We start from the raw sequence: 22,154 nt of genomic DNA, 5'->3' as shown, positions 1-22,154 counted from the left end.
TCCTTCTCATTTTTCCATAGCAGCCAAATTCTCTCATGGTCAGATGTAGCCAGCATTTTATGGCCAGGATGCCAGATGGTAATCGTTTCACCTTATACAAATAACTAACTTCTACCAGTTTTCTCAAAATAAGTAGCCTAGGGGCCTCAGCGATAGTGCAGTGGTAGAGTATTTGCCTTGTACATGGCTGATCCAGGAAGGACCGCAGTTCTATCCCCCAGTGTCCCATATGGTCCCCTAAGGCAAAAGGATTTTCTGAGTGTATAGTCAAGAGTAACCCCTGAGCATCACCAGGTGTGGCCCCAAAACAAAACAAAACAAAAGTAGCATAAAAGTCAAATTTTGAGACCAGAGGTAAAGATCTCCGTCTTGCCTGTGGCTCACCCAAGATTCTGTCTCCAAATGGAATACTGCCAAGGTTCACTCCTGAACCAGGATATCCCCTGAGTACTGCCAAGTGTGGCCCAACCTTTCTCCCACAAAATTAATAAATGTAAAGATCTTTTTTATATTAAAATTTATTCTTGGGGCCGGGCGGTGGCGCTGGAGGTAAGGTGCCTGCCTTACCTGCGGTAGCCTAGGAGACGGACCGCGGTTCGATCCCCCGGCGTCCCATATGGTCCCCCAAGCCAGGAGCGACTTCTGAGCGCATAGCCAGGAGTAACCCCTGAGCGTTACCGGGTGTGGCCCAAAAACCAAAAAAAAAAAAAATTTATTCTTTAAATGTCATACTTTGGGGCAAGGGAAATGGCTCAGTGATATCACATTCATCTTGCCTGTCTATGGCACTGAATTCGATACCTAGAACAGAAAAGGAAATAAATTCTACACATGTACCTCTGTGAAACACCCTCCATTCTTTTAGTTCTCTTTTTCTGTTTCTGTCCCTTAGTGCTTGAATTTTTTCTCTTGGATCTGACATTTCAATGTTTGTATTTTAGAGGTAAACATGCATGTAATTATCTTCTTTTCCACTCACTACCACCTCCTGCCTTGTGGTACCTAGATTGTCCATGGGATAGACTATAGCAGTGGTTAAAACATGCAGTTCCTGATGGTTGTTGTACACTGGGAAAAAGGTGGTGGGTGAGTGGTGGACAAGAGAAATAATTCTGTAAATGTGATGAGGTTTTTCCTTTCTTATTGCATCATTATAATCAGGTGCCACACTAGGAACTCATTAAGCTAACTTTATATAAATGTGTTATCTACTAGTTGTTTAAAAGTAATTGGTCTCTGAAACCTATATGAAGCACTTCCATTTCCTTTATTTATATCTATTTTTCAGATATGAGATTTAAACCATCTCACTGCATTACTGAAATATTTGGATACATAAAATACTAAAGAGTGGCAAAAAAAAAAACATTCAACGGAAAGCTATTCTGAATCTGATTACTTGTTAGAAGTCAAGCATCTCTGCTCTGTCCTGATCTTTCTCACAGATTTGAGTTCTCATTGCTTTGATAACTTCTAGCTATGTCTTGCTTCCTAGAGAAAGGCCAAGCTTGTCTCTTGCCTTCAGGGACTGTCTGGTACTATATTTCTCATCTTTTATTGTGGATGGAGTGGGTGGTTTTGGAGCCACACCTGGTGGCACTCACGGTTTACTCCTGGCTCTGCACTCAGAAATCACTCCTGGCAGCTTCATATGGGATTCCAAGGATTGATCAAGATTGGCTGCATGCAAGGCACACGGTGCTGTTGTTCTAGTACTGATCATCTCATTTTTGCATGCTTTTGTATATATGGTTCTCTGCATAAAAGTAGTGGACTGCAGTGTTTCTCTGGTCACTTCTTTGCTTTGTTGTACCTGTGTTTATATAGTTATTTGCCAGTCTAAAATGCCCTATCTTCTTTGGTCATTATTATAGACTTGAATTTTAGTGCCCAGCTAATTTATTTTCCTGCAACAAAGCTTTCCTTGATTTTCTACTAGAATTCAGATGCATACTATTAGTACCTTTTTATAATTCAAAGTTCCTTGGAATCACATTTTATGTCTGACATTTCTGTACTTTATCCCATTTCATCCCAATTCAATCTTGAAACAGATACAGAAATAAATGAATCTTGTTAATCATTTCACATGAGATATAAAGATATTAATAAAAGATAAAACTGCTCTATTTTGCTGTTTACAATCACATCTTAACCTAAAATAATCTAAGCTTTAATTCTAGGATCCAACAACATGCCTGAAGGAAGATTCAGACCTGAAACAAAAATGATATGTTGGGTAAAACAGTTATATTTGTAATTATAAAGCATTTAATGTGTCACCATATCCTCAAACCTGTCATGTCTTTCAGATTCTGTACATTGTTATTTCAGTCCACTATATGTAAAAGAAGATACTAAGTGTTTATAAATGTTTTACATGTTGCATTTTATTTTTTGACAGTGACATTCTATTTTTTTCCTTACTGTGCATTTGTGTTTGCTTTTATTTTCCATGAGCTCCTGACTTTATGTTTTATTCTTGTTTTATGTTTCAGGTTAATATCTTTTCAGGAATTTGTAGCATTTGAATCTGTCCTGTGCGCCCCAGATGCTTTGTTTATGGTGGCCTTTCAACTGTTTGACAAAGCTGGCAAAGGAGAAGTTACGTTTGGTAAGAGAAGAGAGCTATGTGCAGATTGGTGTGAGCTTTGTTTTGTCTTCTTCTTCAGGAAGGAAGCCTATGAAAATACTTTTAAGAAATTAACAGGCCCTTTGAAAAGAGTTACTTGCAATGTTTTGATGGTCCAGTTTAATGGGAGCAACCAAGACCAAAAAGTAGATTCCCTATCAGTTGTATATGAAAGTTGTAGAATATTGAGCTACTTCTCTTTCAGTATTCTTCCTTTCATAGGTATCGCCCAGAATTTGATTACTTCGTGAAACAGAGGATGTTCTATATCCACTTAATATCAGCACGTAATCTTAACTTTTGATTAAACTGAAAGATGACATACGCAGTCTTATCAAGAAGCTACCAAAAGATTCTGGAATTGTAATGTAGAGCTGGCCTTAAGGAATGCAGAGACTCATCTTCAAGCATATTGAAGAAGCCAATATGGCTGATTCTGTGTCAACTTGGCTGGCATTTCAGTGCAAGGCTTCAGGTTGCAGTAAAGCTCAGGCCCTATGATGCCAGAATTACTTAGACTACCTTGGTATAATGCACAGAATTCTTCAAGGTCACAAGGGGCTATCTTTATTGCCCTAGATTTTTATATTTTTTCATTAGGTAGGGCAAATGTACAAGCTATCTTTTGCCCAAGAATAATTTTGGATATTTCTGAAATGTTGTGGGGTGGATATAGCTGCCTCTGGATTGTTATGACAGCACATACCTTAGTAAAAAACTAGTCAATTTTCTTTCTTTTTTGTTTTTTTTATTAGTTTTTTTTTAATTATGAGAACAAAAATGCAAAGAAAGAGAACAAGGTAAAGTTACAGTGGAAGGACAATCACCCATAAACAGAATTCTCAGTATTCCCATTGCTGATATCTTAACTTTGAACTTTCAGCCAAAGAATATTAAGAAAAATAAAACAGAACCCATATACGATTATTTTGCCCCTCAACCTCCAGACTGTAATACATAATATTTCTTAGCAGCACACAAAGCAATCTAAAGCCATAGGACTTATGTAACTCCTTAAACCAGGGGTCTCAAACTTGCGGCCTGTGGGCTGTTTGCAGCCCTCTGTACAACATTTTGTGACCCGCGGCCAGCCTTCAAATATCGCAGTATTCGCGATTATTCGCTTAGTGAATAATCGCAATAAAAATCACATTAGTAAGAAAAAAATCACATTAAACATTTGCATACCCCAAGCAGTTCCATTCGGGGTATGCAAATGTTCAATGCGATTTTTTTTGCGATTTTTTTCCTTACTAATGTGATTTTTTTTATTGCAAATATTCAGTAAGTGAAATCCCTTATGTGGCTCTGCCTCACCCCGACTTTGCCTCCTGTGGCCCCCAGGTAAATTGAGTTTGAAACCCCTGCCTTAAACATTGAAGGCAAAGTACTTTTTTACATTTCCATGCACATGCATATTAGTTTAAGTTAACCTCAAAAGTTTAAGTGGGTTGCTTTTCTTAAGGATTAGAGTCAAAGGAGCACAGTAAAAATGGTGTTAGAGTGGCAGTTATTATTTGCATAGGCCCACCAAAATATGAGGGACATGGAAAAGAAAAGCATTAGCCCAAATACAAGGAGACCCTACCCCTGAAGTTTCCTGGCATAAGATCAACTTTAGGCTCCAGGCAAACTAGTTTGTCCAATCCAGGTCATTGTCTGTAGTGCCAATACACTTTTATTTTTCACACAGTCTCTGTTGTTGGTATCATGTTTCTGTATTAAAGATCCTGGAATCTCATATCCTACATTGCAGTCAGGATGGTACAGAGTGTCCTCTTGTTTCACTTCACAATTAAAGGGCAATGCAGAGAACCCTGTCTGTAAGCAGATCGTTGTTGTTGTCAAATCTTCTTAGTGTTAAGGGAAGCAGGTCGATGTCAGAGCAGTGGTAGGGTCTTCCGTGGTAGAGGATTGCTTAAAGGAGATGTTATAGACAAACTTGGATGTTTCACAGATAGAAACTAGTCAATTTTCTAAGAAACTCAGAAGAGGGTTGAAATCATTGTTTAAAAAAAAGTGGGGTTGGGGCCGGAGAGATAGCATGGAGGTAAGGTGTTTGCCTTTCATGCAGGAGGTCATCAGTTCGAATCCCGGTGTCCCATATGGTCCCCCGTGCCTGCCAGGAGCAATTTCTGAGCGTGAAGCCAGGAATAACCCCTGAGCACTGCTGGGTGTGACCCAAAAACCACAAAAAAAAAAAGTGGGGTTGGGGCCAGAGTGGTGGTGGTGCAAGCAGTAGGGCACTTGCCTTGCATGCACTAACCTAGGACAGAGCGCGGTTCAATCCCCCAGTGTCCCAGTGTTCTGAATGCATAGTCAGGAGTAACCCCTGAGCATCACTGAGTGTAGCCCAAAATGAAAAACACACACACACACACAAACAAACAAACAAACAAAAAAAACAAAAGGAAGTGGGGTTGAGCAGAACAGGTCAGAATTAGTCAATCCTGTTCTCCTAGACCCATGATATTAAGACATGATACTCCTGTTGATAATCTGTCTGTTTGAGATAGGTGCCCTGACACTGTTATCTCTGATTACTCCCTTAGCTCTTTGTCTACCCTTTTTTTCCTGAAGATTGTTTTCTTAAGGAACTACCTTTGAGAGATATGAGCATGGACTGTTGAGAGGGATAAAACTCTTGCTTGTCTTTCATCTCCCAGACTTGCTCTATCTTTTGTGGCCATAGGACATACGGTGTTTACACGAGGCAGAAGTTTATTCAGGGGCTCCATGGAAGCTTCTAGTTGTGCATGTCTCCTCCCCTTGCATTTCACCCAAAGGAGAGCAGTTACATACTTTTGATCTCTGTGTATTGTGTTTGCAAGAAGGGTTTGTGTGCAGCACTTCTGTGCCTGAGCTCAGTCAGCACCAATATTTGTCAGTGCTCTGAGCCCACTGACACTGGTTCTGCTATACCTAGTGAGAATTCAGGTGAAGAGTGGGTCCATTTCACATTTCAGTGAAAGCTTGCTTTGTTTTCTGAAACTTTGTCGATGTTTTCCCTATTTTTTTTTTAAATCTAGATCGCTCCCCTATGTTTGCTAGAATGAAAAGATTTTGATTAGACCAAATTAGTTACTTTGATATCCAGTTTATTCTCTGAATCCCTTTGAAGGAAAATCTATCTCTAATATTTTTGCTTTCACAATGTGTACTGATATAAACACATCTAATATTATAAATGCAATTTCTGATTGTAGCATAATATGGTAGGATAGCACATAAGGGAGAAATTCTAATAAATTGTGATTATATATGTACAGAAGAAAATATTTTAATAATGATTCCATTTGCATTTTGTCTTGTTTAGAATGATTTAAAACAAAACCTTTTCAGAGCATGTGATTATGTGCAGAATAATGTTTTTTTTTTTTTTTTTTTTTTTTTTTTTTGGTTTTTGGGCCACACCCAGCTGTGCTCACGGGTTACTTCTGGCTATCTGCTCAGAAATAGCTCCTGGCAGGCACCGGGGACCATATGGGATGCGGGGATTCGAACCAACCACCTTAGGTTCTGCATTGGCTGCTTGCAGGGCAAACACTGCTGTGCTATCTCTCCGGCCCCAGAATAATAATATTTGAATAACAAAAGACTCCATATCTGACAGTGATTCCAGTAGGTTACAGATAGTAACCTAGGTATAAAGTAGTTAGGTGGTAACCTAGGTTTGTGTCATTACACTGAATCACAGTGTAATTTTGAACTTCTGGTCTGCAAAAATTTCCTGCCAATCTTCAAAAAACATACTGCCATTTAACTGTTAAACCCTATAATTGATATAAAGCAAACAGAGAAATAGAATGGATGCCAATGTCTCTGATACACTGCGTTATCAAATATTCTAAAAATAAGGAGAAGTTTTGTACTGAGATTATTTAAATTAAATTTTTACTTTATCGAAAGTTCAAGATTTCTGTTATTAACAGTTTATAATACTGCTCTGTTTCTGATTGTTAAATCATTTCTGGTTATGTATAAATAGAAAAAGAATTTTTATTTATAATAATAAAGTTAAAATCTAGCATGTACATTGCAATAAATGTAAATGATTTTTATTTTTGTCAGTGATTTGAACACTATTTTCACTGGTCTTTAGGTTTCACAAATTTGAAAAATCAATGCTCTATATAATATTCATATGGTTGTTCATATTTTTTGCTATATAGTATTTCACAACAGGCCTCTAGTTTATTTGCTTAACCTACTGTTAATATATATTTGTAAATCGTTAATTTAAGCTCCTAAAAACAATTTGCTTATCTGATAAATCCTTCCCTTTATACTTCTTTATAATCATATTGGTTAGTATTGAGACTTGTTTGTTTGTTTTTTGTTTTTTTGTTTTTTGGGTCACACCCGGTGGTGCTCAGGGGTTACTCCTGGCTCTCTGCTCAGAAATAGCTCCTGGCAGGCACGGGGGACCATATGGGACACCGGGATTCGAACCAACCACCTTTGGTTCTGGATCGGCTGCTTGCAAGGCAAACGCCGCCGTGCTATCTCTCCGGGCCCGGTATTGACACTTGTTATCAGAACAGTTTATACTCAGGAGTTACACCTGACAGTGCTGGGGGACCTGAACTCAGGGATTGAAACCAGGTCAGATGTATGCATGGCAAGCACCCTACCTGGTGTACTATCTTTCTAGCCCCCAAATACATTAATATTTTAATATTAATTTTTTAATATTAGTTATTTTAATAAAACTGTTGCTGATAATTTGAATACTATTACAGTGGATGCTTATTCAAGTACCATCATATATATGTATATGTATAAAATTACTTTCTTAGTGCTTTTGATTATTTGATTTGCTTTTTTGGATACTGGTGGCTCTGTGCTCAAGGATCACTTTTAGCAGTGCTTGGGTGATTGATTATATGTGATGCTAGGGATCAAACAGGAGTTGAATGCATGAAAAGCAAATGCCTTATTCTTTGCTTTCTCTCTCTGACCCACCCCTTAGGTTTTTAAAACTATCAAAATGTATTTAATGATCTATAAATCTATAGATCTATTGTCCACTTTATTATTAGAAAAAGTTGAGGTTTATGAAGATTGAAAATGAAAGTACATCCATGTTATTTATCATATGCAGACACTAGTACACTTTTAACTTTATATGGTAAAAATAAGCATGTGGGAAGAATTAAAGTATATTAAATCTATTTTTTTTTATTTTGGGGGGACCACACCCTGTGATGCTCAGGGGTTACTCCTGGCTCTGTGCTCAGAAATCGCGCCTGGCTCGGGGGACCATCTGGGATACCTAGGATCGAACCAAGGTCTGTCCTGGATCAGCCACATGTAAGGCAAATGCCCTACTACTGTGCTATTGCTCTGGCCCCTGAACTATATTAAATTTTAAACTGTAGAGTCAATAATACTTTTATTTTGAAGTTCATGAATATTTTAATAGATTTTTGCTATGTATGTGAACACTTTGAATATAAAATCTCAGTAGAAAATTTAAAGAGCTGTGAACTTGATCATCCTTGATACCAAATTTTGTTTAATATAAGAGGGGAGGGAATGTGCCAAAGAGTATAATCATGGTAGAAGACAAGCAGGGTAGGAGGCGGAAAGAAGAACTTATATTTGTTGATTGTCTAGTCCCTGAAGCAAAGGAAAGAACTAATGACCAAAGTAACATTAATTATACATTTATTATGTGAGGAAATACTTATAAAGCTTTCAGAGTATACATTTTAAGGACTTAACTCTTTATACTTAGATTTTTTTTGATTAGCACAATGTTGGTGGTGGTTTTATACTTCTAAACTTCTTCCTTTTTCTTTCTCCTTGGGTACTGCTAGTGATTTCAGGGTTCTGCAAACACTTTAAGTTTATTTTATTGTTTTTTTTGCATGGGGTTGTACATGAGGTGGTGAGGGTTTCAGGCTGTAGAGCTTGCATTCTGGGTCCTGGTGTTTGCCAGGGTCCCACTCCTTTGACTTGGGAGGCTTGTACACATACTCCTTCTGATGGTCTTGCACAGTCTGGTTGCAGTATTGGTCCAGCTCTGGTTTTTCATATAAATTCACTGGCTATCACTTACGGCAGTACTCACACAGCTTTGATTTCTTGGAATAAAAGATGGCACCTCGTCCAGTAGTGATCAGTGTCTTTTTCCCCTCTATGCTCCCCTGATAAGATCAGGGGACCATATGTACTGATAGATTTGCTGCTATTTTTTTTTATAAATTGTCATTTACTTTATTTTTTTAAATAAATCTTATAATATCTTTATTTAAGCACCGTGAGTAGAAACATGTTTGTAGTTCAGTTTCAGTCATAAAAAGTACATCCCCTTCACCAGTACAACCTTCCCGCCACCAATGCTTGCTCTCTCCCTTCTCCCTCACCCTCTGCTTATCTTCGAGACAGGCATTCTATTTCTTTCACCAACTACCATTGTCATGATAGTTGTTGGTGTAGTTATTTCTCTAACTGCACTCACCAATCTGTGTGGTAAGCTTCATAATCATGGGCTCGTCCTTTCAATTGCCTTATCTCTATTGCCTTAGAGTATTATTACAATATTATCTTTTATTTTTCTTAGATACCATAGATGAGCAAGACTATTCTGTGTGTGTCTCTCTCTGACTTATTTTACCTAGAATAATAGTTTCCATGTCTATCCATGTATAGGAAAATTTTAGGACTTCATTTATCTTTGATGACTGCATAGTATTTCACTGTGCATATGTACCACAGTTTCTTTAGTCACTCATCTGATGTGGGGAATCTGGGTCGTTTCCAGATTCTGGTTACTGTAAATAGAGCTGCAATGAAAATAGGCGTGCAGAGGGCATTTTTGTATTCTGTTTTGCGTGTTCCTAGGGTACATTCCTAGGAGTGGTATTGTTGAATCATACGGGAGTTCAATCTCCAGGGTTTTTTTGAGGAAACTCCATATTGTTTTTGAGAAGGGCTGGAATAGATGGCATTCCAACCAGCAGTGAATTAAAAGTCTCTTTCTCCTCACATCCCCATGAGCACTTATTGTTTTGTTCTTTGTGACTTGTGCCAGTCTCTATGGCATGAGATGGAACCTCATTGTTGTTTTGATTTGCATCCCCTGATGGTTAGTTATGTGTCTTTTGGCCATTTGTATGTCTTCTTTGAAAAAGTATCTTTTCATCTGTTCATTTCTTCTCTCCATTACTAATGGAGTTAGATTTTGTTTTCCTTGTTAAGTTCTGTAAGTACCTTGTTTATCTTAGATATTAGAACCTTTACTGATGGGTATTGGGTAAATATTTTCTCCTATTCTGTGGGTGGCCTTTGTGTCCTAGTCACTATTTCTTTTGAGGTGCAAAAGCTTCTCAGTTAAATGTAGTCCCATTTATTTATCTCTGCTTCCACTTCTTTGGAAAGTAGTGCTTCCTTTAGTCTCAGTGTCATGGAGTGTTTTACCAGCATGTTCTTCTGTACATCTATGGTTCCAGGTCTGATTTAAGGACTTTAATTCATTTGGATTTGTACTTTGTGCATGGATTAGATGAAGGTCTGAGTTTGTTTTTGTTTTTGTTTAATGTGGCTGACCAGTTGTTCCAACACCACTTTTGAAGAGGGTTTCCTTGCTCCATTTTGTGTTTCTTGCTCCTTTATCAAAGATTGATTGTATGTCTGGTAAACATTCTTTGAATACTCAGGTCTATTCCAATAACCTGAGGGTCTGTCTTTATTCTAGTATCATGCTGTTTTAATGGCTATTGCTTTGTAGTACAATTTCAAGTTGGGAAAAGTGATGCCTCCCATCTTTTTTTTCCTAAGGATTGCTTTAGGATGGTTTAACATATGCAAGTCAATCAAAGTAATAACCAATATCAACAAAAAAAAGAAATAAAAACCATATGATCATATTAATAGATGAAGAGAAAGCATGAGATAAATCTCAATATCCATTCGTAATAAAAAACAAAACTCTCAACAAGATAGAATGGAAAGAACTTTTCTCAATATAGTCAAAGCCATTTATTCCAAGTTCCTGGCAAATACTATACTTAATAAAGAAACACTAACAGCTTTTTCTTTAAAATTTGGAATAAAACATGTCTGCACCCTTTCACCATTTCTATTCAACATAGTACTAGAAGTACTTGCCATAGCAATTAGGTAAGAAGAAGATATTAGGGACATCCAGATAGGGAAGGAAGACATCAAGCTCTCACTGTTTGCAGATGACATGATACTATTTTTACAAAATTCTAAAGACTACCAAAAAGCTTCTAGAAACAATAGGTTTATATAGCAAAGTATCAAGCTACAAAACTAACACACAAAAACCAAGGCCTTATTATATACAAATAATAATAGGCAAATGGCTATTAAAAAAATCCCAAATAGGGTTACTGTCCTGACTTACTCAGGAGGTTCAAAAAACAACAACAACAAAAAAAAACACAGCAAAACAAACAAACAAAAAAAAAAAAACAAAAGAAAACACAAGACATTTCTTTCATTTTCACTGGTCACTGATGGCATAAGACAATGACTTATCAGTGGGTTCTGGTGGAACTCTGCTATGGGGCTTTATTCCTAATTACATTTCTAGTATGTGAGCAATTTTAAAGTAGGAATCAGGGTGTTCAGGGAGTGCTCTGTTATAATAATATATAAAGACAGAGTGTGCTGCCAGAAAGATATAGTAATTAGATTCAGAGCCAGGATCTGTTTGAGCATCTAACTACCCTGTGCCATAGGAATGGACTAAATCTTTTCCTTTTTGGTAGAGAAAATTTGGAGTTTATCTGTATGTTCACCAAACAACTCTTCTTTGTAAGGTCTTGTGCTCAGAGGTGTCTGCATACAACAATAGGACAATTTCATTATACCATTTTAACAGGGAGGCCAAGGTTAGGACATCAGACCCTAATGAATTATGAGCTAGGAAACCATTGACAGATTTATTTTTTTTGACACAAGATTGTCATTATCTGGTTTCTATATTAATAGTACCATGCTGTATTGTGAATAAACCTTTCGCTAGATTAAAAATAAAATTGTCAAATGTGACCATGATTGTAATTCAGGCATAAGCATTTATTGTGGCTTTCTGTAATCACAGTGAAATACTGGGTATTAGGGTTATATAGATAGGAATATGTGGTTTATTTTGGCAATACAGGGTTCTGTGCTGGAGTATAATGGGGCCTCATTATACTGAGACAAGAATAATTGCAGGGCCCGAGAGATAGCATAGAGATAAGGCGTTTACCTTGCATGTAGAAGGACGGTGGTTCAAATCCCGGCATCCCATAAGGTCCCCCAAGCCTGCCAGGAGTGATTTCTGAGCATAGAGCCAGGAGTAACCCCTGAGCGCTGCCAGGTGTGACCCAAAAACAAAAAACAGAAAACAAAACAAAAAAAAAGAATAATTGCAAAATATTTGGTCTGGCCAATGAGGAGGGTGGAGTTCTTAATCAAAATGGGGGAGAACTATAGGCTTGATGGTAACACCCAGGGAGCTAGAGTTCACTTTAGGGATGTATTTGTTTGGGTCCAGTTAGTTTTCAAAATACACTTAGCTATATGAGTATTGAGTGTAGAAGATAGAAATTTGGTAGTTATTAACAACTAGAGGCATTTGAAATTATTAAACTCAACAAGACAAAAGAAGAGTAAAAAGAGGCATAGTACTTGAATGCTTCCTTTCCTCACCTGTGTTGTATGATTATTGAAGATTGAAGATGTAGCAGCAAGAAACCTAAAATATCCAGCTCATCATAGAGTTTATATTTTAGAGAGACAGTTAGCAAATATGTAATATGATCACAAGGTGTGCTGTCTATGAATGCTAAGTGGGAAGGAGGAATGAAGAAGATTGCAGTTGACCATGGAGGAGTGACTGAAGAATTGTGGCAACCATTGAGGTGAAATGCTATGGGCTGCTCTGCAGAAAGGATTGGAATTGTGAGCCAGAGGTGGAGTCATTTAAGGAGAGGTCATGGAATTTGAACTTCAGCAGATTTTTCTGTTGTATCACAGAACCATTCTTAAGAATTAATTTCTTCTTGATTGTCTCTGGGAAGAAGAAGATCAAAGCAAAGGAAGGAGAACCAACAAGGAAGTAGATACAGCTTGTTCTGGCCCAGAAGCATGTGGTTTTTTATATAGAATCCAGAGAAAGTAATTTTTTCCTGCTTTGTTTGATTGTTTCGTTTTGGGGCCACACCCAGCCATGCTCAAGGTTTACTACTCTCTGCACTCAGGAATCACTCCTGGCAGTCTCAGGGATGCCAATATTGAACCCGACTTAGCTGCATGCAAGGCAAGTTTCATACCTACTGTACTATCCTACTGTATCTAATGGGCTTCAGCCAAGTCATTTTTTTATTGTCCTGAAACTTGTTGGTCATTATTATATACCTACTTTGTGTGTTGTATTATTCTAACAACCAAGGAGGTCAGCACTATTGTCATTCTCAATATTTTCTGATGAGAAAATGACATTTGGGGGTTTAAATAACCTGTCCCTTTCACCTAGTCAGAGCCAACTGTGTCTTATTGCCTCCCTCTGGTGGTGGGGATGCTGCCACATGGACCTTTTCTAGTCTTAGTAGTCTATAACTCAGTTGAGCCCTTTCTGGTTTCAAACTGCATTAGATGATAGAGAAAGGTAGTCTTTTTTTTTTTTTTTTTTTTTTTTAAAGAAATAAAGAACATGGGGCCAGAGTGATAGTATGGAGGGTAGGGTGTTTGTATTGTAGACAGCTGACCCAGGTTTGATCCCTGGCACCATATATTCCTGGCATCCCTGAGCACTGCCAAGAGTGAACCCTGAGCACACAGCCAGCAGTAAGCCCTGAATACTGCTGGGCGTGACCCCCAAAACGAAAAAGGGAATGAAGAGAATGATAGAAGGAAGGAAGGAAGGAAGGAAGGAAGGAAGGAAGGAAGGAAGGAAGGAAGGAAGGAAGGAAGGAAGGAAGGAAGGAAGGAAGGAAGGAAGGAAGGAAGGAAGGGTTAAGAACATGTGACTGCATTAGTTAAGATTGTGTTAAAAGAAAATAATTTTCAGGAAGAATATTTTTGAATAGATTTCTTAGTATAATTTCTTATAATGTGGTCTTTTTGCTATTACTAATGGCCAGATAATTTGTTGAAATGGACTTATGTACTTTATTCTGGAAAGTTTTATCTTTGGATCTAAACAGAATTGTGAGTAGAGGGAGAACTGCAGAGTGGTAGAGGAAGTGAGGTGACATTTGTACAGGCTGAAGATGATAAAGAATGCCTTTGATTGTGGTATGTGGCCAAGAGACATGGACAGAGGAGTACACATTAGGGAAAAGCTACCTATGGGATTTTTGGGTGTAGAGACTCAGGAGCCAAATGATGTTTAGAAAACATGGGTTTTATGGCATTGATTGTAATAAATGTGTGCAAGAGAGGTAGCAATGATAACAGGCTTCCCAGCCCCTCCATCTGTGAAGCAGGTTGTCACTCCATTTTGTAAATAGAGAAGCTCAATCAAGGTTTGACAAGACTTTGCTGGGCCTCTTACAGACTGGTAGCAGACACACTGTGATCAGTATTTTCCAAAACATACTAATTTCCCCAACTTTCTTATTTAATGATGCTTGTTAAGTGAAGCACATTTGTTAGGACTTTTTAGAATGTGTGTTCTTTAAATGACACTGTTCATCTGAAATAATTGGTGGCAAACTCTGTAGTGATTGGTTTCATCTTGATGCTAACTTGTGATCAACTCCTTTTGTTCACATTGCTTTAGTTATTTCTTTAGTAGCCATCGTTAATACCTATGCTAATAAATAGTGGAAGATCTGTATTCTAATTGTCTAGTACAGTGTCAGGTTTCAAATGGTAGTAAATTACTAGTCCACTGAGAGTCACAATTTAAAGTATGTTTAAAATTTAGTTTGTTCTGTCCCATAGTACATTTTAGGCTGCATTTTAAATTATGCCATTGAAATAATATTGCCATTGACACTGACCTCAGTGGTTCCCTGCTTTTAAAATTGTCCCATGAGCACTTCCAGAAGCAACCACTGGCCACAGAGAGAGGAATAAGCCCTTAGCACCACTGAATGCAGCCCGACCTCCCCCACAACAAAGAACAAAATGCATTTATTTGCATACTCTCTGACATATATTTTACCTCTTTGAAGTGTTCTATATTTTTTGAAGTCTTCTATATTTTTACAGTGAATAGATTTTTATAAAATGTTTTATATGTAGTTTTAAAGTTAGCATTCTTTTTATGTGAGAATAAGCATCCAATATAGTAATCTAAGTGATGGTGATAGGTGGGAGGGGAGTGGGGCAGGTAGAGAGGGAGATGGCTGTAGTAAATTTTGATTCTTAAAGCCAAGGTTCTAAACTCTGGAGCTTGGAGAAAGTATCAGGGAATCTATGAATGGCCATAAATTTGAGTAATATGTATAAATGGGCATTTGCTTTTAGCAAATCTCAAAGGATTGTGATCAGCCAAAAGATAGGAATTTCTTTTTATCTAGGGCACTTGAACCAAGTGCAAGTCATCATATTTAAAACTTTTTTTTATTATTGCCGTTACATACTTCAAAATAGAAAATGGTGCCACACTGAGACTCATTTATTGGTTTGCTCTTCAACTAGTTCAATTGCTTTGAAATCCGAAAGAAACGAGCCTAGACTTGTATTTTATTGGGAGCCTCTTGTCCTTTAATCTTCACTGCTAAGTGATAGATATTGTAAGTTTAGGTATTTGGGGCGGGGGTTGGGTTGTTGGATTTATTTTTGGTTTTGTTTTGGGAGGTAGGGCACATCCAGAGATGCTCAGGGATTACTCCTGGCTTTCTGCTCAAAAATCACTCCTGTCAAGCTTGAGGGAGCATATGGGATGCTGGAGATCAAATCTCGATAGGTCCCCATACTGCTCCTTGCAAGGCAAATGCCCTAATGCTGTGCTATCGCTTTAGCGATAGCAAGTTTTAGTATGTTAAAGTGGTAGTAAGTACTGTGTGTGTGTGTTTTTTTTTTTTTAAAAAGGATCTTCCTCTTAGTCATAAAGCTCGAATGTAATCATTTATTTAAGACTGAGAAATTCTTAGGGATGAAGAATCTAGTGTTATCAAATATTTGAATAAGAACTTTGATGTGTAACATCAGAAGAAAATGCACAGAACAGGGACCAGAACTATTTTCAGCCTATAGGCTATTTGCCTTGCATGCAGCTGACCTGGGTTTGATCCCAGCGTCCCATATGGTCTGCACAGGCTTCCAGGAGTGAATTCTGAGTGCAGAGCCAAGAGTAGTACCTGAGTGTTGCATGGTCCCAAGCTTGGTGTGGTCCCCCCAAAAGTTCACAAAACAATAAGATGGGGGTGGGGGTGAAAAAAAAAAACAATAAGATGAATTCTAAATACCAACTTTAGTTAATGTAGTGTGCAGAATACTTTCTGTATTCACAGTTAGGTTTTGAGCAAGACATCTGCCCCAAACCTGCCATGCTGAAAGTGAATCTGGTATCTCTTTAGGGATGGTCAGTGATACCATATCTGTAGATGCAAAAATTATGTAAATATACATGAGTCATTTTGATTTAGGTTGTAGAAAATGATGAGTGGGAGTATGGAAGTGGGTAGTTATGTGCCCAAATTTAATATTAAATATAAAAGTTTAGATACCCAAAATTAATATTAAGTATAAAAGTTTAGATTATAACAATATTTATTAGACTCCAGAGAAGACAACTTTAACTGTGAATTTTTAGCTCACTGGAAAATGGCCACTTTTTATAATTTTTATAGATACTGAAGATGTGAAATATTCATGTCAGAGTGACAGCACAGCAGATAGGGCATTTGCCTTGCATGTGACCAATCCAATATCCCATACGGTTCTCCTGTGCTTAGCAGGATGATTCCTGAGTAAAGAACCAGGACTAAACATGAACACTGCTAGGTATGACCTGCTGCTCCTAATACCAAAAAAAAAAAAAAAAAAAAAAAAAAAAAAAAAAAAAAAAAAAAAAGTATTGCTTAAAAAGATAACTGAAGACTGAAAATATGAGTCAGAAGGAAATATTTGGGATAAAATACTGTTTTGCATTGATTCTGGTATTTCACAAAAATAATACCATAATTGAGTAAATCGTCCTAGAGTAGGACAATATTTTATTTTATTTTGTGGTTTGGAGCCTTATCTGGAGGGACTCAGAGGCTACTCCTAGCATGATACTCAAAGGGCCATTTGGTGCTGGGGACTGAACCTGAGCCTCCTATATAGAAAAAAAATGCCACTCAGCTTTTTTAATTGGCCCTCTATTGAAGATTTTCATTGTATTGTATTTCAACACAAAAGTGTCTTTCATTCTATATATACAATTTTAGTAGAGAATAAGATTCTGACTAAGAATATGTGTATAAATATGTGTTTGTGTATGTGTGTATATGTGTTTAACCTCCGTCCATTTCCCTTCATTGTTGATATTGTTATATAGCCTGAGAGTCACATAAGTGCCTGGTTGTGGTGCTTGAATATTGTTAGCTGTGATCTTCACTAGGATTTTTACACTTGGCCTAGAGTGAAAGAAGACCACTATTATGATAATGATGGTTCTGATGCTCACTGGCCATCACTATGGTATTCAAGTGCTTGGAAGATCTGTTCTTTCTGGTCAGTTCTCCCTGTGTGTTTAGTTGTGGTACTTGCCAGTAGTTGCATCCCTTTTCATGATGCTTTCACATGGCTGTGGTGTGACTGGAATTTGGCCCCAGGGCTCATACATGGCATAGATACCAAGCTTGAAAATGGGGCCAGCTGGAGAGTGCTGGGTACACGTGTGACAGTGAGATTTGAAGTCATCCACGAACACTTTCCCAGTGGGTGTTTTGAGACCTTGCACTGACTCCTCTGGGCCCAGTATGTTCTAAAAGTAAATAACATAAACATTACTAAGGATTGTGTTATGACTTTGCTCTGAGTGTCTTGTCTAAGACCTTAGAGATTGTTCAGAAACTGTTCCAGTTCATTGGGTCAAAAATCCACCATTTACAGAAGGCTAAATACGGATTTGCACAATTGACCGTAATGACTTCAATTTTGAAAGATAGTAGTATCAGTGAGCACTTCCAATTGGTAGGATAATTTAAGAATCTTCCGTGATCAAATGACTAAAATATTGTACTTTTTGCTATCATCTCTCCATTTTAAAAATGGGGCAGGATGGGTTGGGGCGACTACAAGCAGGCTTTTTGAGAAAGTCTAAGAATGTCAGTTGGAAAGTAAAGCACAATAGCCTTGTGAACTCACTCCTTAGTTAACTACTGTCTGGAGCTTAGCTGTTTTCTGGAAAATTGTCAGTGTGGACAGACCTAATTGGGGATTTTTGACCTTAGGGGAGGAGAAGGAGGGAAGAAGGAGAGAGAGACAGCGAGAGAAAGAGACAGAGAGGACAGAGAGAGACAGAGACAGACAGATACAGAGAGGCAGAGACAGAAAGACAGGGACACAGACAGACAGAGTCAGGGAGAGCGAACAAGAACCTCTGAATTGGAAAAAAAGATTGTAGATTAAAGAAAACCAACTGTATATCTTTATAATCCTTATGGAGCACTGGTAAAATGTGACTATTTTAAACTGTACTGCTCATTTAAAAATAGTAAAATTATACCATTATTCTTCCAGTATATGAGGGAGATAAAAATATAGTTTTTCTAAATTGGAAAATTTGCTGTAATCTTGTTGCTAATGACTGATTTCTTCCAACAGTTGCAAAGCAGTTTTTGCTCTGATAGGTTGATAAAGGAAACAAAATCAAGAACATATTGGAAGTTCTTAGAGAAAATTACAGTTTAGGTATATGTTGGGGGTGGATAGTTAGACATTTTAATTGAAATAAAACAGTTTTATACTAATATAGGATCACTGTGGGTGTACATTTGTTGTACATCTGCTCTTGAAGCATTTAAGTAGGGTTAAATGTATGTTAATGCTTTTGCAAGAAAATTATTTTTGATAACATCTGCCTAAGAAAACTAGCTTAGGAAATTGGTTTTTTAAACAATATAGATATTACACTTTCATTTAGAGAATGATTTAGGATTCTTTGTAGTGCTTTAAGAATTTCAAAGAGTTGGATTTATTTTGGTTGTGTTCTGTAGTAGTGATGAAAGTTAACGGTAATTAACACAACATGATTAAAGCAAGCAAGCAGTACATATCTGAAAGTAACCACAGCCAGGTAATATGCCTCCAAACACCGTTTTAGCTAACCTACTTTTGCAATTTTGTGTCTGCTGCTGATTTATTCTACCCAACTGAACAGAACTTTTTCTTGCAGAGAGATTGAAAACATCTTGGCTGGCCTCTTGATGTTGACTTAGAGAATGTATGTAATAGATTAGTATCTAGTGCTAAATATCTGCTGTCCTTTGACCTTTTTTTTGTTATTGTTAAACCAGCACTCACCAGGATGATTTAGTAGCCTATTAATATGGGGGATTTATAGAATAGGAAGATTCTTATCAATAAAGCTGCACCTGTTTTCATTGTATTAGTGTGGGGTTATTTGTTTTGATTGTGGACACTCTGGCTCTATCTCAACTCTAATGAATTAAGATCTTTGGGTGTGGGGCTTGAGAATGTGTTTGGAACAAGCTCTCCAAGTTCATACAGCGGTTGAACAATGGCTGGCACAATTTATGGCTCTTTCATAGGTGCAGAAATGGTCTTGAGAGAAAGTGCAGTGTTTCCTAGGAATCATAGGTGTCTTCTGGGATGTTCCTCTCTGGGAGCTACCTGGCTTCATGTTAGGGTAGTGCCATCCCAAAGTACAATACTGTAAGAGTTTTAAATGCATCCTAATGCACATGTACCAACACCACACATACTTTCAAAATAATACACAGCACACCTTGCCTGAGTGCGTGAAGTACTTATTCTGCACTTACTGTGTTTTAATGGCACCTGTTTTTTTCCCTAGACTTTTCTTGAGCAAATCTGAACTATAACCAGCATACTTCTTTCCTCTTCAGACCCTTCACTGTGGTTAATATAATATGGCACTTGTTAGAAGGATTTGAAATGGCAACCTTGATACTGGAACAATGTGGCAGTTGGAGTTAGGTCTATATCCACATACTCCCATCACGTTATTTAGCTTAAGCATTCAACACTTTGTCTTTTCCTCCCTGCTTAAAAGACAATCACCATATAAGCTGTTGTTAACCATATCAGCAGGGTGGAATTTATTTCCCTTAGAACCAAAACACAACTTTCTTTAGGGATTTAGTACAGGCTAGAAAAAGCACCTGGTGAAGTGGTTCGATGATAAAGTGTTGCTTATTCGATGACTGTCCTTTTGCCTCTGAGAGGAATTATTTTGGGGGTTAATACAAACATCCTTTTTGTGTTTATTGTATTAATGGCATTTTTAGGATCTATGAAAGATATTATGGTTCAGCATTTGAAATAATGTAGCTTGATGAACCTTTTTTTAGTTTAATGGGAAACTCGTTTTCATTGATTTGCAGCTTCAAAGAGTGAATATTTTAGAAATTAAAGTGCATTAATTTATTCTGTATAGAAACAAAACATTGAAAGTTAAAATTTGCATAAGTGAAGACCTTGATGATTTGAGATTATAGTGCAGTGAAGGTTAAGGAATAAGAGCCCATAAAATTTGTAAAAACAAATTCAGTCTAACCACTTAATGGCATGTGCAAGTAATTTGCCAATTAAATATTTCTATTATCTGAAAAACCTTCCTAGTAAAGAGTGCAGGATCTTAATTTTTCCTAATTTTATACTTTCAGAAACATAATAGAAAATTACTTAGTTTTTTATCACTTTTCATGCACAAGTATTTGAGCTAAGAGATAGATTTTAAATATTTGTGGAAAATTATTGCTTTTTGAGAACTGTATATAGTATGATATTTCCAAATAACACTGTGCCTGATTTTTCTTTGCATCATTTGTAAATATTTGATGCCCAGATAGCAATTTTCAGTATAATTGTGGCTTTAGATTTTGCAGTTTTTCATTTTAAAGGTCACATAGTATATTTATAACCCTGTTCTAGGCAGAGTTAGCTCCAGAATCACTCTCTCAATTAGATATTTAATTCCTATTTTATAGATTGAGAAAACCGAGTCCAAATACATAAATGTCTTTTATTAGTTAGAGATATGTAGTATACTGGGCTTAAAAACAACAACAACAAAAAGCCAATAGCTTATTGAAATATACTTTGTTCACTTCAAGTATGAATTTCGGTAGCTTTTTGTATATTCAGATCTGTGCTGCACTTGCCGCATTCAATTTTTGAGCATTTTTCATCACCCTAATAATTAATGTTATACTTTAGTAATCTCACCCCTCTTATTTTTCACTTCTCTATCCTTCTGTCTTCAGCCCTTAGAACTTCTAATCTACTTTCTATCTCTATGAATTTTCTTGACATTTCATATATATGCAATCATGCAATATATAGTCCTCTGTTGCAGGCTTCTTGTCATACTATTTTCCCTTTTTATGAATAATTTTACAAATTTTGTCTGTGATTTCTTTTTTTTTAATTTTTAATTTAAAGAAAATGCATCACATAGTTGATATAACGGATCATAATACATTTGCATCAAGATGAGGGAAAGCAAAGTTACTAAAAAAAAAAAAGAAAAAAGGGGTGGAGGGATAGCATGGAGGTAAGGCATTTTGCCTTGCATGCAAAAGGATGGTGGTTCGAATCCCGGCATCCCATATGGTCCTCCGAGCCTGCGAGGAGTGATTTCTGAGAGTATTGCCAGAAGTAATCCCTGGGGTGTGACCCCCAAAGAACAAACTAACAAACAAAAAACTAGAAAGAAAGACTAAAGCATAAAAAGGAAGAGAAGAAAAAGTTCAGTAGCAAGTATATTTGTGAGTTATTGTACCTCCAATAAAATCATTAATACAATAGCAGAAGGTTTAGTAAGCTCTTTTTTTTTTTTAAGAAAAGAGATAAATAAAATACAACAAAAAGAAGGTATGTGTGTGTGGCAGTTGTTGTTTGCATAGGCACAGCAAAATGTGGGAGAAATAGAAAGGAAAAACCTTTGGCCTAAAAGCAGGGAGACCTTATCCATGAGGTATCCAGCTCCAGGCATACTAGGCTATCCAACCCCAAAGTCTTTCTCGTGGTCCCAGTAAAAGCTCTTCACAATCATGGTTGTTGCTGTCAGATTTCTTTAGTTAGAGATCCTGGATTCTGTACAGATCCTATGTTGAAGTAAGGGTGATGTGGAGCATCTTCTGGTTTCATCTCACCAGTAGGTGACAATACAGAGAATCCTACCCTGAAAGCAGGTTGTTGCTGTTTCCAAGTCGTAAGAACCCTCTCTGGAGTAAGTTAATGCCACTGTGATGGTGTAGAAAACCATGGTTGTTTCCATAGATGGTATCCAAGGTTTAGGAGTGAATGGCCAATGCCTGATCTTCTGACACTTAATCCAAGTGTGATTTATGTTTTTAAAGATTCCCTACCTTTCCCACTAGTTACATTCAGTAGCTTAGGAAATTTTCTG

The 22,154-nt window shown here is 37.2% G+C and overlaps 1 protein-coding gene across 2 annotated transcripts in view; it reads left to right on the top strand.

The window, feature by feature from the left end:
- SLC25A13 (solute carrier family 25 member 13) overlaps window positions 1-22,154 on the top strand; it is a 241,485-nt gene that overhangs the window by 86,522 nt on the left and 132,809 nt on the right. For both annotated transcript variants that reach the window (XM_049784608.1, XM_049784602.1), the window contains exon 4: window positions 2,499-2,614. In XM_049784608.1, coding sequence (XP_049640565.1) covers window positions 2,499-2,614 — 116 coding nt within the window. The remainder of the gene's footprint in view (window positions 1-2,498; window positions 2,615-22,154) is intronic.

This window comes from Suncus etruscus, chromosome 1, assembly GCF_024139225.1.
Source record: "Suncus etruscus isolate mSunEtr1 chromosome 1, mSunEtr1.pri.cur, whole genome shotgun sequence".
Taxonomy (NCBI): Eukaryota; Metazoa; Chordata; class Mammalia; order Eulipotyphla; family Soricidae; genus Suncus; species Suncus etruscus.
Note: the sequence above shows the minus strand (reverse complement) of the source record. Positions and strands in the feature narration are given on the sequence as shown.